This window comes from Stegastes partitus, unplaced genomic scaffold (genome assembly GCF_000690725.1).
Source record: "Stegastes partitus isolate 25-593 unplaced genomic scaffold, Stegastes_partitus-1.0.2 Scaffold1249, whole genome shotgun sequence".
In the NCBI taxonomy this organism is placed as follows: domain Eukaryota; kingdom Metazoa; phylum Chordata; class Actinopteri; family Pomacentridae; genus Stegastes; species Stegastes partitus.
This window is the reverse complement of record NW_007578980.1, coordinates 75,711-87,824: the sequence shown is the minus strand read 5'-3', so window position 1 is coordinate 87,824 and position 12,114 is coordinate 75,711. Positions and strand designations below refer to the sequence as shown.

At 39.6% G+C, this 12,114-nt stretch overlaps 3 protein-coding genes across 3 annotated transcripts in view; all 3 read right to left on the bottom strand.

Moving 5' to 3' along the window:
- The window catches only part of pnpla6 (patatin-like phospholipase domain containing 6), a 32,338-nt gene extending 28,962 nt beyond the window's left edge, over positions 1–3,376 (bottom strand). Inside the window, exon 1 of the mRNA XM_008297800.1 lies at positions 3,327–3,376. The gene's annotated coding sequence lies outside the window, so the exon portion shown is untranslated. The remainder of the gene's footprint in view (positions 1–3,326) is intronic.
- A 722-nt stretch (positions 3,377–4,098) lies between these two features.
- On the bottom strand, positions 4,099–8,008 carry LOC103369154 (ATP synthase subunit d, mitochondrial-like). The gene is made up of 6 exons (XM_008297799.1): positions 7,911–8,008; positions 6,227–6,357; positions 5,504–5,600; positions 4,703–4,774; positions 4,389–4,451; positions 4,099–4,282 (listed from the first exon to the last, which is right to left on the bottom strand). Exons 2-6 carry the CDS (start codon positions 6,346–6,348, stop codon positions 4,151–4,153), a joined length of 486 nt encoding a protein of 161 aa, XP_008296021.1. The 5' UTR covers positions 6,349–6,357; positions 7,911–8,008; the 3' UTR covers positions 4,099–4,150.
- Positions 8,009–9,175: 1,167 nt separating this feature from the next.
- LOC103369153 (homeobox protein MSH-C-like) lies at positions 9,176–11,695 on the bottom strand. Its single transcript, XM_008297797.1, has 2 exons — positions 11,189–11,695; positions 9,176–10,583 (listed from the first exon to the last, which is right to left on the bottom strand). The coding sequence occupies exons 1-2, from the start codon at positions 11,607–11,609 to the stop codon at positions 10,171–10,173; spliced, it is 834 nt and encodes a 277-aa protein (XP_008296019.1). The 5' UTR covers positions 11,610–11,695; the 3' UTR covers positions 9,176–10,170.
- Positions 11,696–12,114: the final 419 nt, after the last annotated feature.

Here is a 12,114-nt window from a genome sequence, read left to right as displayed (position 1 = left end):
TGAGCCACTTTTTCTGTGTTCTCGTTTTTCATCTAAAGGATGCCTGAATATATGTCAATGTTGAGTGAAAAACAGTGGGAAAATGTCCATTTAATCTGATAAAAAAACTGAAGAAAGTAAATTTGAATTACTTGGGTGCCCCATAGCTCACCTAGTTGAGCGGGCGACCCATGAACAGGGGCTGTAGGTCCCCGATGCAGCGGCCGTGGGTTCGACTCCCGCTCACGACCCCTTGCTGCAGGTCTCTCCCCCGCTTCCCTGTCTCTCTCTACTGTTCTAAATAAAGATCAAATGTGCAGCCAATGAAAAAAAAAAAAAATTACTTACTTAATATAAATCATTATACTGAATATTGCACTCCTGTAAAACTAACTATAAACTGATGATAGCACCAAAACCTTCTGTTTACTCTTTTCACAGTCTAACAGCAGTAACTAAACATTATCTTAATTATTAATGTGATAATTATTTTCCCACCACACCTTCTTAGGGTGGCCACGGTGGACATCTTCAAATGTCTTGTTTTGTCTGACCAAAAGTCCAAAAACCTAAGAATCTTCTGGGGCCTTTCGCCCAATACTTCTGCTTGAAAAAGGGCTGAAATTATAAATCAATTCGTAAAGTCAGTTACTTTTCTGTTGCTCAGCACATAATTTCATCAATTTACTCATGAAGTTTGGTTACAAATAACGACGACTATGTTCTGTGCTAATACGGAGCGTTAAAATTTGCACAACATATGTGTCAATGACACCAGCAATGCTGCAATGTTTTCTTGGCGACATATGAAGTGACAGCACAGATTGGCATCAGCTGCAGCTTTGGTCTGGTGCATTTCCTGCTTAATCTATGCCATCAGTGACTGGGGGACGGTGGCTGAACTGCTGTATGGATGAAATTCAATCAGTGAAAATCTGAGGGTGGAGTGTCGTGTTACATGAAGTAACCCTGGGACTCAAAGAAACAGAATAGGATGCTGCTGTTAAGGACGCACAGCTTCAAGGCTATACCATTACAAAACAAAATCTCTAGCATACACGTTGACTATTCAACACTTATTTTAACATTAAATGATGTGCCTATAAATTAACTCCCAATGCAATGCAAGGTTTTAAACTCTTTCTCTGGTGCAGCAGCCTCTGTAACAAAGCTTTCATCAGTCCAGACAAGAAACATGTTGCTACACATGACTTCAGATTGTGTCTCTGCGTTTCAACATCGCTTTGTGTTTGGAAACAACACTGTAAGAAAAGCACAGGCCGGCAGTTCAGCAAGGGATGAGACAGTAACCAACCTCTAGCCTCCTAGCAGTGCCTCCCTCCATGCAGACCTACTCCCATTGTCCTGTATGAACAATGGAGCTAGTGTTGACTCCACTGTCCAGGGTCAGACCTGGGCCGACTACTAACACAACCCCGTCTGTTTTCACCTAACACAATACGCACTCTTGGCCATGAGATTCACAATAACAACAACAGTGATGTAGGTCTACGAGGTCTTATACGTCATAAGGCACATTTAAAGGATGTATGGACAGGAAACATCTGAAACAAGGTTTTAAAAAAAAACCCAAAACACTGTCACTCTGCTGCTCTAGCTTTCATTCTCCTGTGACAAGCAAACCTGCAAACTAAACAATTCCAGTCACTGCATTTACAAAAAGTAAAATTTAAGCATGTTTTTCCACTGGATATTTAGAAAAATTCTTGTGAATGTTTTGAGCGGGGAGCCATTCATGTCTTAACTTGGCAGCAGCGAACCAGGAGTTACTGTTCGGGACCATTATACAGGAACATTTTTGCTTAAGATGAAAAACAAACATGGTCAACAATGGAGATAAAGCTCCTTAAATAAGATAGGATTAGACGAGATAAGATGATTCTTGTGCTGGGTATTGCTCAGAGAAAATTACAATAACATGAGAATAAGTGAGAGTAGAAACGCAATAAGGTGCAAGTATGACACATTCGTAAAAATTAAAAGTAGCTGGTAATACTGACAATGACACTGAAGTAGTAAAATGAATAATACTGAAATATTGCACATGAAAATGAAGTAATAGGTAGGAACAAATCTGTGGCATGAATATCCTAGCAAGTTTGATGGAGTAGAAACTATGTAGAGAAGACATTGTTGCCTATATACCTAAATATATAGAATTCATTTTCATTAAGCTAATCAGAATAGAATATTGAATAGAGCATGCTATTTCTTTCTGCTTCAGTTGATCTCTCATACTCTTAAATGTGTAAAATGTACACACATATATCCATGCATATATACACATTTACACTCACAAGCCGGTCTGTCACCTTTGACCCAGGTAGTTAAATCAACCTTGTAACTATCACTTCACCCTACATCTTTATACATTTATATAAAAAAATTAGGTGGTTTAAAGTCTGCACAAATGGGAACCTGAAATATAATAAACATTGCATTTGCCGTGACACAAACAGCAGCAAAGTAGTAACCAAGGTGAACTCAGAGGACGACATCAGCTCATATTTCCCTCCAGCCAAAATAGTTTTGCATAATTTGCACCCACAGAGGCGTTGGCTTACTGACCTCTGGTGAATCCTTTGGCATGATTGTTTGCTTGTGTTGTAAACACACCGGGCTGGCGTGAAACCTTTTAGCAGAAAACCAAAAAAAAACAAAAACCCGATGTTGTCTTTCAGTAAGCTCGTACGACATGAAGCTAGCTAGTTCACGCCAGTAGAGGGTGTTTTTTTGTCGCAGTAGTGTACCGTCATATGAAACCTATACAGTAGTGGCTGAATAGATAACATAATAGTTAGGCCTCGTTGTTTATATACAAAGAATGAGCTTGTCGAATTTAACTGAAAAAAAAACTAACAGGGATATCACTCTAAATGCTGACTGTTTCTCAAAGTTTAATGAAGTAAAAAGAGCAAAAATAAACATGTTTCCATCCTTCGGAGCAGAGGGCACCTGACTGACTCTCCCATCTATACCGTAATCTGACGGCTAACGGTGCCACTGGCTAGCTAGCTGTCGATGCTACTGACGGCGGTTTACTGTGGTCAGTGTCACGGACATGCAAGTAAAACAACTTCTAATTATCGGGAAATGTTACAGCGAAAATGGCTTCAGATTATTTTTCTGTTCTCCCTTTTTGACCTCCACACGAGCAATCTGACAACAGTTCTTGACACACTTGAGCAGATAGCTCCAGCTTTCACCTCCGGCTCGCCAACAACACTGCAGGAAAACTCTTGGTAAATTACACCGCCGTGTACTAAAACATACACTAAAAACATGTCATTAAATTATAGATTGGGTTATTAAAAGGGGCTATTTACCTGAGCTGATGGACTACCGTCAATCGCCGTTGACTGTCATGTAAAATACAACGGAAATCATCTTTCGTGAAGCCCCTCCTCTTTTACTTCCACAAGGATTCTGAGCAATCAACAGCAGAGATGCTGTGAAGCTGGACCAATTAAAATCTAAGGCAGGGGTGAAGCCTTGATGTCCCGCCCATTCCTATGTAAATAAATACTAGGGGTCCAATCAGCATTAAGGGAAACAACCAGGCGATCTATGATTGGATAATATTAGGCATGATTGACATTAAGTTAACCTGTAATTGGACTTAGTACCGTAAAGTGTATGCACAGGATACTGCAGCAGCTTAGAGATGAGTAAATACGTGCCGAATAACACGGAAATGCACAATTGAAGCCTTATTAATATTTTTAATCATGTGATTACGAGAATTCTATCAGGTATCACACTTGTGCTCAATGGTATGTCTAATCTGTCAGTACCTACAACAAAAAAAAACATCTCAGGCTTTAAAGGTTTTATTTAATACCGTCAGAAGCATTAGCTTCGGATAACACTTCTAGGTAATGTTATAAATCAAAAGCAGAATGCAGATTAATGACAATGTTATAAGGTGCATGGGCATGTAAGAAAACTGTTATTTTAATCTTTTACTTCGATAAAAAAAAAAACTGAAGCAGCAATGCCCCCTTGTGGGCACTACCTACAATTTCACAAACTATGATTAACTATGATTGACACACACATTCATTTCACACATTCATGAAATAAGAAGTCATCAAATAGTTCACTTTAAAATACATAATCTTTATTGTGAGGTGAGGGTCCAGAAGCAGGATTACAGATCTGCAATGGGCTTGTGGGGCCAGTATGGATGTTTGACCTTGTCCAGCTTGGTCTCAGGAAAGGTGTCATTGAGGTCCTCAATGGTCATCTGGTCGAAGGGGATCATGTTCTTAAATTTCTCAAGCTGTGAACACATGAAGCAGGAACATTAGAAAAATAGCAGAGTTTTTGCACATTCCCTTGAGATGCTCATTAGGTGTTTTCGCAACTAATACAACTGACGATCTCACCTCCTTTTCATACTGAGCAATGCGGGCCTTTGATGCTTCCATGTAGGCAGTTGCACTTTTGTTCTGTTGGAGAAAAATGACAACATACATCTGAAAAAGTAAGACAACAGCTGCATCCTGCTTAATTCCAGTTGACGGCTCTGTCTCGCAATTTGTGCACATTTACAATTCCCACAATAATGACAAAAACATACATTTAGCATGACTGCCAGTTCTTGTGTCAGGTGTGATGCAAACAAAAAACAAAGTTCACTTCCTCGAGTTCAAGCGAAAAAGAATGCAGAACATGATTTATTTTTGATGTAACCACTTACAGCCTCAGCCTCCTGTGTATTGATGGCGCTCGTCTGCGTGTCAGCAGGCATAGGGATCTGCAGAGCTTTGAACTGTGTGGAGGAGGAACAGGAGTTACTGCTGTAATGCAAATCAGTAAGCACTTAAACTAATACAAAATTATACAATTATGACTCAACTGGAGGTCCACCTGTTACAGAGAGGCAGGATAATATTGCAGACTCACAAAAAGGCAATTGAAGATCCAGTTTACTTGCTACTCCTATTCACTAGCACGGTAATTCTCAGAGCTGTTCGGACCACAGACTGCATATAAAGATGGACGAAGCATCACCACTTCCTCCCATTGTATAAAAGTGAGGTACAGATGTATTTATTCCTAATCACGGTCATACATACGGTCAGACTCTGCTTATAAATAATGTCAACAGGGCACAGTATCAGTGCCCATATGCCACTAGTTTAGGTTCGGCTTTTGATGAACTGTAATTCCATCCATCTTTATGTGCGGTCAATTTTTCATACGGAAAGAAATCATTTCTAAGCATAACAAATTGCGATTTGTCTGTTATATCTGTGAAATTTACATATGATTCTAGGACATTCTTTCTAGAATACACGTATTTGGATTCAACGAGGGGCTTTTTTTAATCATGACTTTGGAAAAGCGACTAGGCACAACTTTAAAAATTAAATAATTTATTCCACCAACAGTGTATTTAAGTCAAACACTATGTAGTGTCAAAAGTGGGGTTCTTACACATGCCTTATCAGATGCATGCTTAATGCTCATGGCTCATGACCTGTCAAATAAAGCTCACCTTCTTCTCAAACTCATCAACCATCCCGGCTTTGGCCACTGCGGTCTTGTAGTAGCTCCAGTCAATGACTGCAGGAGTCTCTGGCAGGGAGTTCAGTCTGGTATAAAGATAGAAAATCAGGTTTACCAGATGACCACGGAGGTACAATGTGCAAACAAAAAAAGCACAACAACCAATCAAGTGAATACAAAAATTAGACAGAATGGGGAAATCTGCTGGGTAGTTATACAAGTGTGTGCAAAAACAAATTCTGTAAAATGATGATACTTCCTCCAGGAGTTAATTAAATGTTGACTACAGCCCTGATATGTCAAAAAATAAATAAATCCAAACCCAAGGAAGTACTGCACAGTCTGAATAAAAACATCTTTGTGTACAAACACTTGTTTATGTATTTAATTTTTACTGTTTTTCCAGCATCTTGCAAAGCCTCTCAGTTAGGAGAGTGGAAGACACTTAAGCTCTGTAGGCCACATATGTACCATCCTTTAACTGCATGTAACAGAAATGTATATCAGACTCCTGTAAGTTACCTCAGATTGATGTTGTTTTGTTAATCAGCAAAAAAGACATCCATCTCCATAAACTTTAGACATTTAAAAGCACTATTTGTTTTCTACTTTCATGAAGGGAAAAAAGGAAAATAAATTCTGGCAATGCAATACTAAATATGACCAATGCCAACCACTTACTTCTAAACCATACAGGTCACGTATAACTTACTTGGCAGCGATGCCGTCAGTGCGGGTCTTCAGTGCATTGAACATGCCACGCTGGTTGGGTGGAACCCGCTCGGCAAAAGCCACCCAGTCAATGGCCTTCAGGGCTACACGACGGCCTGCCATCTTGACTGTCTGAAAGTAGAAGGAAATCTTCTTTATTCCAAACAGACCTTCGTGGAAATCATCCAGGCTACAAAATTAGCTACAGTGGTGAAGATGTTTTGTACAGTCACTCTTCAAATCAAAAATATGTCTTGGTCAATGTTACTTCACTTGAATTTTTGAGCTTCCTTCCACAGAATGATATATATTCAGAGTTCAACACTTGAACGACCATTTTATAATTCTGTAAATGCAATATTTATACTGTGTACCAACTACAAGCCTTGTATAGCTGCTATTTAGTTAAGTTGCCTACTTTACCAATCTTGTTGCATCTTACAGCAGTATGATATGAAGACTTGAAGCCTCCATTGAGCAAAACATAAGAGACTTAGTGTGACATAAGAGATGTTTTTTTATGCAATAGTAAAATTTCTGAAATGCAAAATTCTTGGCATTGATTTTGGATTTTATTCACTGACACACAAGGCATCTATACAATTCTATGAACGTCTTTAAAATAAAAAAGCACAACAGACAAAAATTATTCAAGTCACAGATGATTTAAACACATATCTTACTTTACCTGGACAGGATCTTCAAAGAAGGTTATAATACTCTGGTAATATTTAAGGTGCTTCTTAATGACAAAACTAAAATTATCCAAACTTCACTTGCTTGCTTGTAGAGTTGACTTACAAGATGTTTGTATCAACCAATTTTACCAAGGTAACACACCACTAGCACTCACTGTTTTGGAGAGCTGTTTCTTTAACTGTGTGTCATTTTAGACTGTCTAGTTGGTTTTCAGAAGTGCAATTACATTGCATACTAAATTGGAAACTGATCATATGTAGTCTTACTATATGCAACCATTGTTTCTGCACCCATGTATGTGTAACCAGTGTGGTTGACCTTTGGATTTATATTGTGTTATTTACATTTAACAGACAGATCTGCATGCAATAACATCTGCATGATGCTGAAACCTTGTCATGCTCTTGATTCATAAAAGCAACCTCGTTTTAGCTTAGAAACAGTCAAAAACACGGTCACCTCCAGGTTTCTGTGCACTAACATGTAAATCATAACCAGCTGATTCGATTCAAGTTCATTTTTGATGCTCTATTGCCGGATATCTATGTCACGATGAGAAAATATCACGTTTAGGTTAAACCGCAGAGATAAATAACGCAGGCAGAGATCAACCCTGAGCATTCACTTTATACAGAGTGCCCACAAAGGGCGTCTAACTGCATGTGCTAAATGAAAAGGCATTTTTAAGGCTGTTTATAACAATTGGCCTAAAGCAATCAATAACACCGTCCTTGACATTTTGTTCCAATCAAGACGCTGCGAGACGAGCTAACGGTAGCTAGCTGTGTTAGCCTGCTAGCCAAGGTCAGAGAATTCTCTCTGCGACGCCGCTATTTCCACTAAACACGGAGTGAACAAGTAAATTCACGTTGGTATTTTGTGCAAAACGATACGTGTGTAGGCTCAACAAATTAGTATTTACACTGGGGTTTTTTTTTTAGATAGAGGTTCTTTCATTCGATTACCCGGTATGCTGTTGTACTCACCTCGCTGCAAGAGTCGTCTGTGACAGGACGGAGGAAGTGCTTCTTCTTCTCCTCCTTCTTTAGCAGCAGCAGAGCGCCGCCACCGCCAACGCCCCCTGCCGGCCGACCAGAGGACTCACACTGACCCACACTGCCGGCGTTTGTTCGTCGAAAGCGCCGCAGTTACGCGATGAGGGTTTATATCTACAACCAGGCGCTTTAATGATGAATAAAGACCAAATATTCTATAGGTTATAGTAATTTACACCAATTATCAAGCAGTTTTTGCAAAAAAGTCAAAAAATTTAAAGAAAACTGAAAACATTTTTTTTTTCCTTTTTTGAATCAAATGTTTGGTTATCCTGATATAAATAGTCTACTATACAGATTAAAGTGTGGAACACCAGGCAGTAATTACAAAATAAAATGCACAACTTTCCAAATCGGAGTTGCCACTAAACGGTAATTTTCTCCAGCCCAATGAAACAGTTAATTTGTGCTTCCCTTACAATATTTCTGCAACTTCATAGGTGTTGATAGAATAAAATGCAACGATACAAATATCATTAGAAGTGCAATACATGTATCTTATTTTAAATAAAATAACTAATTAATTGTGAAATTATTTGATATTTTTTACTTCACAGGCATGTGTGGGATGATGTGCCCGTTTTGCAATCTTAGCTACAACACATTTGTCTGTGATTTTTTTTCAAATAATAAGTTCTATAAAATGTATTTTTCATTTAATTTTTCATTTAAAAAAATAAATAAATGTGCCTTGTCCCAGAGAAGACATACAGACAAAGTTAGGATCTGTACAAAATTGTGGTTTAAATATTATCTTAGTCGGATTCAACGAAAATGTGCCTAAAAATTTCATTTAGCGTGTTCAAAAAAGTAATTTATACCACACATTAAATATTTTAATGTGAGGGAAGTAAAGTAAAAGGCGCTAGATTGGAAAAATCACAGTATTATTTAACAATTCTCAAACTAGATAATCACAGTTAAGTAGGAAATGTAGCAACAAAAAGAAAAGATGAATGCTTCTCGTGTTTATAAGACATAGCTTATTACAAAAAAGGCACAAATAAAGAAAAAACAATAACATAATATAATACAATCTGGGTGTGTAACCTTCAGTACATTTATATTTCTTTCACTCTACATAAACCCACAGCAAACTTTGACATTGCTGATGATTCATCAGTTCAAACTTAAAGAGATTTTTCATAAACAAAATGAAAATCAGTGAGAAAAACTTATACAAGGAGTCAACCACGTTCAGGTCTTGTATAATGTTTATTTACTAAAATCAGTTTTTACAAGTAACTGAGCATTTAGATAGACTGATGTATGTACACAGTACAGATACAAAGATATTCAATAAATACCACTTTTCCTGCTCTTCAGAGGCTGCAGGCTTTTGTGAACACTACAATTTTTTTTATTTACATTTACAGCAAAAAAAAAAAAAAAAATCCTCAGAGAAAATCTAATAACACTCCCTTAAAGGCCACATTGTGAGAGTTAAAAAACAACAAAAACACTAATACATGTATTCTTCTAAAATATAATTTTGTCCCCCTTTTTTTTATTTTTACAAAATATAGAAATCGAACTGCTGTGAGGAAACATGAATACGGCAACGCATTCAAACTGCAGTGTTGTTGTTTTTTACCCGAGAATTACAGAAAACAGTCAATGCTGGATTAGGAGAAATACTTCAAGTGATAATAAAGACACTGCTTGGTCTTAAGGCACCGATTAAGTACTTTTCTGTTGCTTTAAAGGATTCTTCCTCCGCTTCAGTGGATTATTGCCTTCATGTCCGGACACTTTTAAATGTCCAATTTTGCAAACCACCGCGGAGCACTATGGATGGAGGGAAATTGAGTGTTTAAGGCATGTCATTTAGAAACCTGCTATTTACTTTTGGAGAAGTAATTTCGCCCTGTGAATCCACAATCCACAGAACTGGACAGAAATGAGGAGAGCAAGTGAGCGCACTTCAATTACGCACACATTTACACAACATAATCTCAACCCACGTTTATAAATGTCTTCACTTTTGGAGTATAGAGAAATTCGAAACTCCTAATTGAAGTTTTGGAGGAAATCTTAACTCCAAATTAGAGTTTATAGAAAATCTAAACTCCAAATTGAAAACACAAAGGACTTTTTTTTCCCGAGTTGTGGGCTACAAGAGGCATCATCCTCATTTATAAGTGTATTGCAACCATGATCAGAGTCTCTCACACACACACGCACAGGAATACTAAGACAAATAGTACATCCCATAAGTGACGGGTCCACTGAACAGTCCTGGGACCGGCAGACTGGGCCTCGGGAACGCGTTCGTCTGGCCCCACGTTGGAGAGCCCATGTGCGCTCCGAGGGGGAAAGGCAGGGCGAAGGCGGGCAGGACGGGCTTGGAGGCCAGTTTAAACTTTTCCAGCTCGGCCTCTTGCAGTCTCTTGGCTTTGGCCCTCCTGTTCTGAAACCAAATTTTGACCTGAGTCTCCGTCAGGTTGAGCGAGTTGGAGAACTCGGCTCTCTCGGCGATGGAGAGGTACTGCTTCTGGCGAAACTTGCGCTCCAGCGCCAGCAGCTGGGAGGTAGTGAAGGGCGTGCGAGGTTTCCTGTTGTTTTTGTGTTTCCTTAAAGTACACTGAGTTGGACTTGAGCTCCCTGTTACAGAAAGATTGCAAAGGAGAAAAACAAAATGTTACATTAAATTGAAGCTTTAATTGATGCTGGATTGTTGGAGCAGGTGAACACATGAACTTTAGTGTAAACACAAACTTAATACACCCAAAAACACAGACTCGTAAACGGGTTTTAACACATTTAATAGTGACAAATTAACCTTCTGTCTCTACAAAATAATTACGTTGCGTCCTACAAATATGGATTTTAAGGTGTAGTCGCGTATTACCCATCCATATTTTAATTTCAACGCGTATATGCTATTTCTGTATAATTATATTAATAAGTACACAAGAATGTAAGAACAAATAAGACAAAGAACCAGTGCAAAAGCCAAATAAGTGGCTCACAAGCTAAGTGGCACAGAATACCGTAATTAATTGGCTGTTTGTAGGAAAAGGCACAACATAAGTGCGTAAAAGCCAATTTTACGCACAGTCCATAGCGATGTAAGATAATATTGATATTACAGTAAACTCAAGTTATCGTTTAACTTTTTGTTCTTTCAGCCTTGATCACAGACAGAAGAAAAAAGGAATAAGTGCAGTGTATTCGTATGCCTGATAACAGCGGAGAGACGGACTTACGAGGAGGTGTAGAGAAGGAGGACGTCTGGAACCAAGTGCTCTGATCTTTCTCACAAAACTGCGGACTGTCCTCGCTGGAACTACTGGAAACACCCTGCGAGCTCTCCGCGGAAGTCTTCCTCTCCGCGTAAAAAGTCCTTGGAGAGAACTGCGCGCCCTGCCCGGCCACGGGCTTCGGCAGCACCAGAGTTAAATCTGCGGGCGAGTAAGAAGTCCGACAGGTGGTCTTCTTGGAAATCAGCGACTCGACGCTAAACGGAAGGCTGCTCCGCTGGAGTTTGTATCCTTTCTCGGTTGTCATGTCTTTGGGCTGAAGCTCCTCGCCCTCCGTATCCGTCTCCTCCTTTTGATGAAGCTGTTTGGCGTCTTGGGACGGCGACCCCTGCGCAGGATTCATCATGATACAAGGGGATGGGGCCATGCACCTCCGTGTGGCCGGTTCAGAGGAATCGTGTGGCTGAAGTGTACAGTGTCCAATGTGCGTCTTTGCGCTGTCAGCGGTGCCCAGTAGCTTTTACGCGCTGGACGGGATCGTCTATAAAAGGACAGAGGCTGTTCCCCCTACCTGCTCCCACCAATCAGCTCCTGGAGTTGGCCCTGTGACGTCTCTGAGTGTGGTTTTGATTGGCCCGTTGCCTTCCAAGGGGAACATCAAGAGGCCTTTGAAAGGAAGGAGACGTTAATCATACAGACCCCATGCGGTGCGGGGCCATTGATGGCTCTCACAAAGTAGCTTAGACCAATTTTAGCGCAATTAACCAGTGGGGAGGACTCTCTTGACCATTTACATCCATTAGCGGGGCACTTCCATCGGTTCCGTCCCTTGAATTGCTGTCCTACTGTAAAGCTGAGCAGGAACTGAGGAGTCACATGCCAATATCAAAGATATACTTCTAGAAAAGAGGAGAGAAAACAACAAAAGTGGT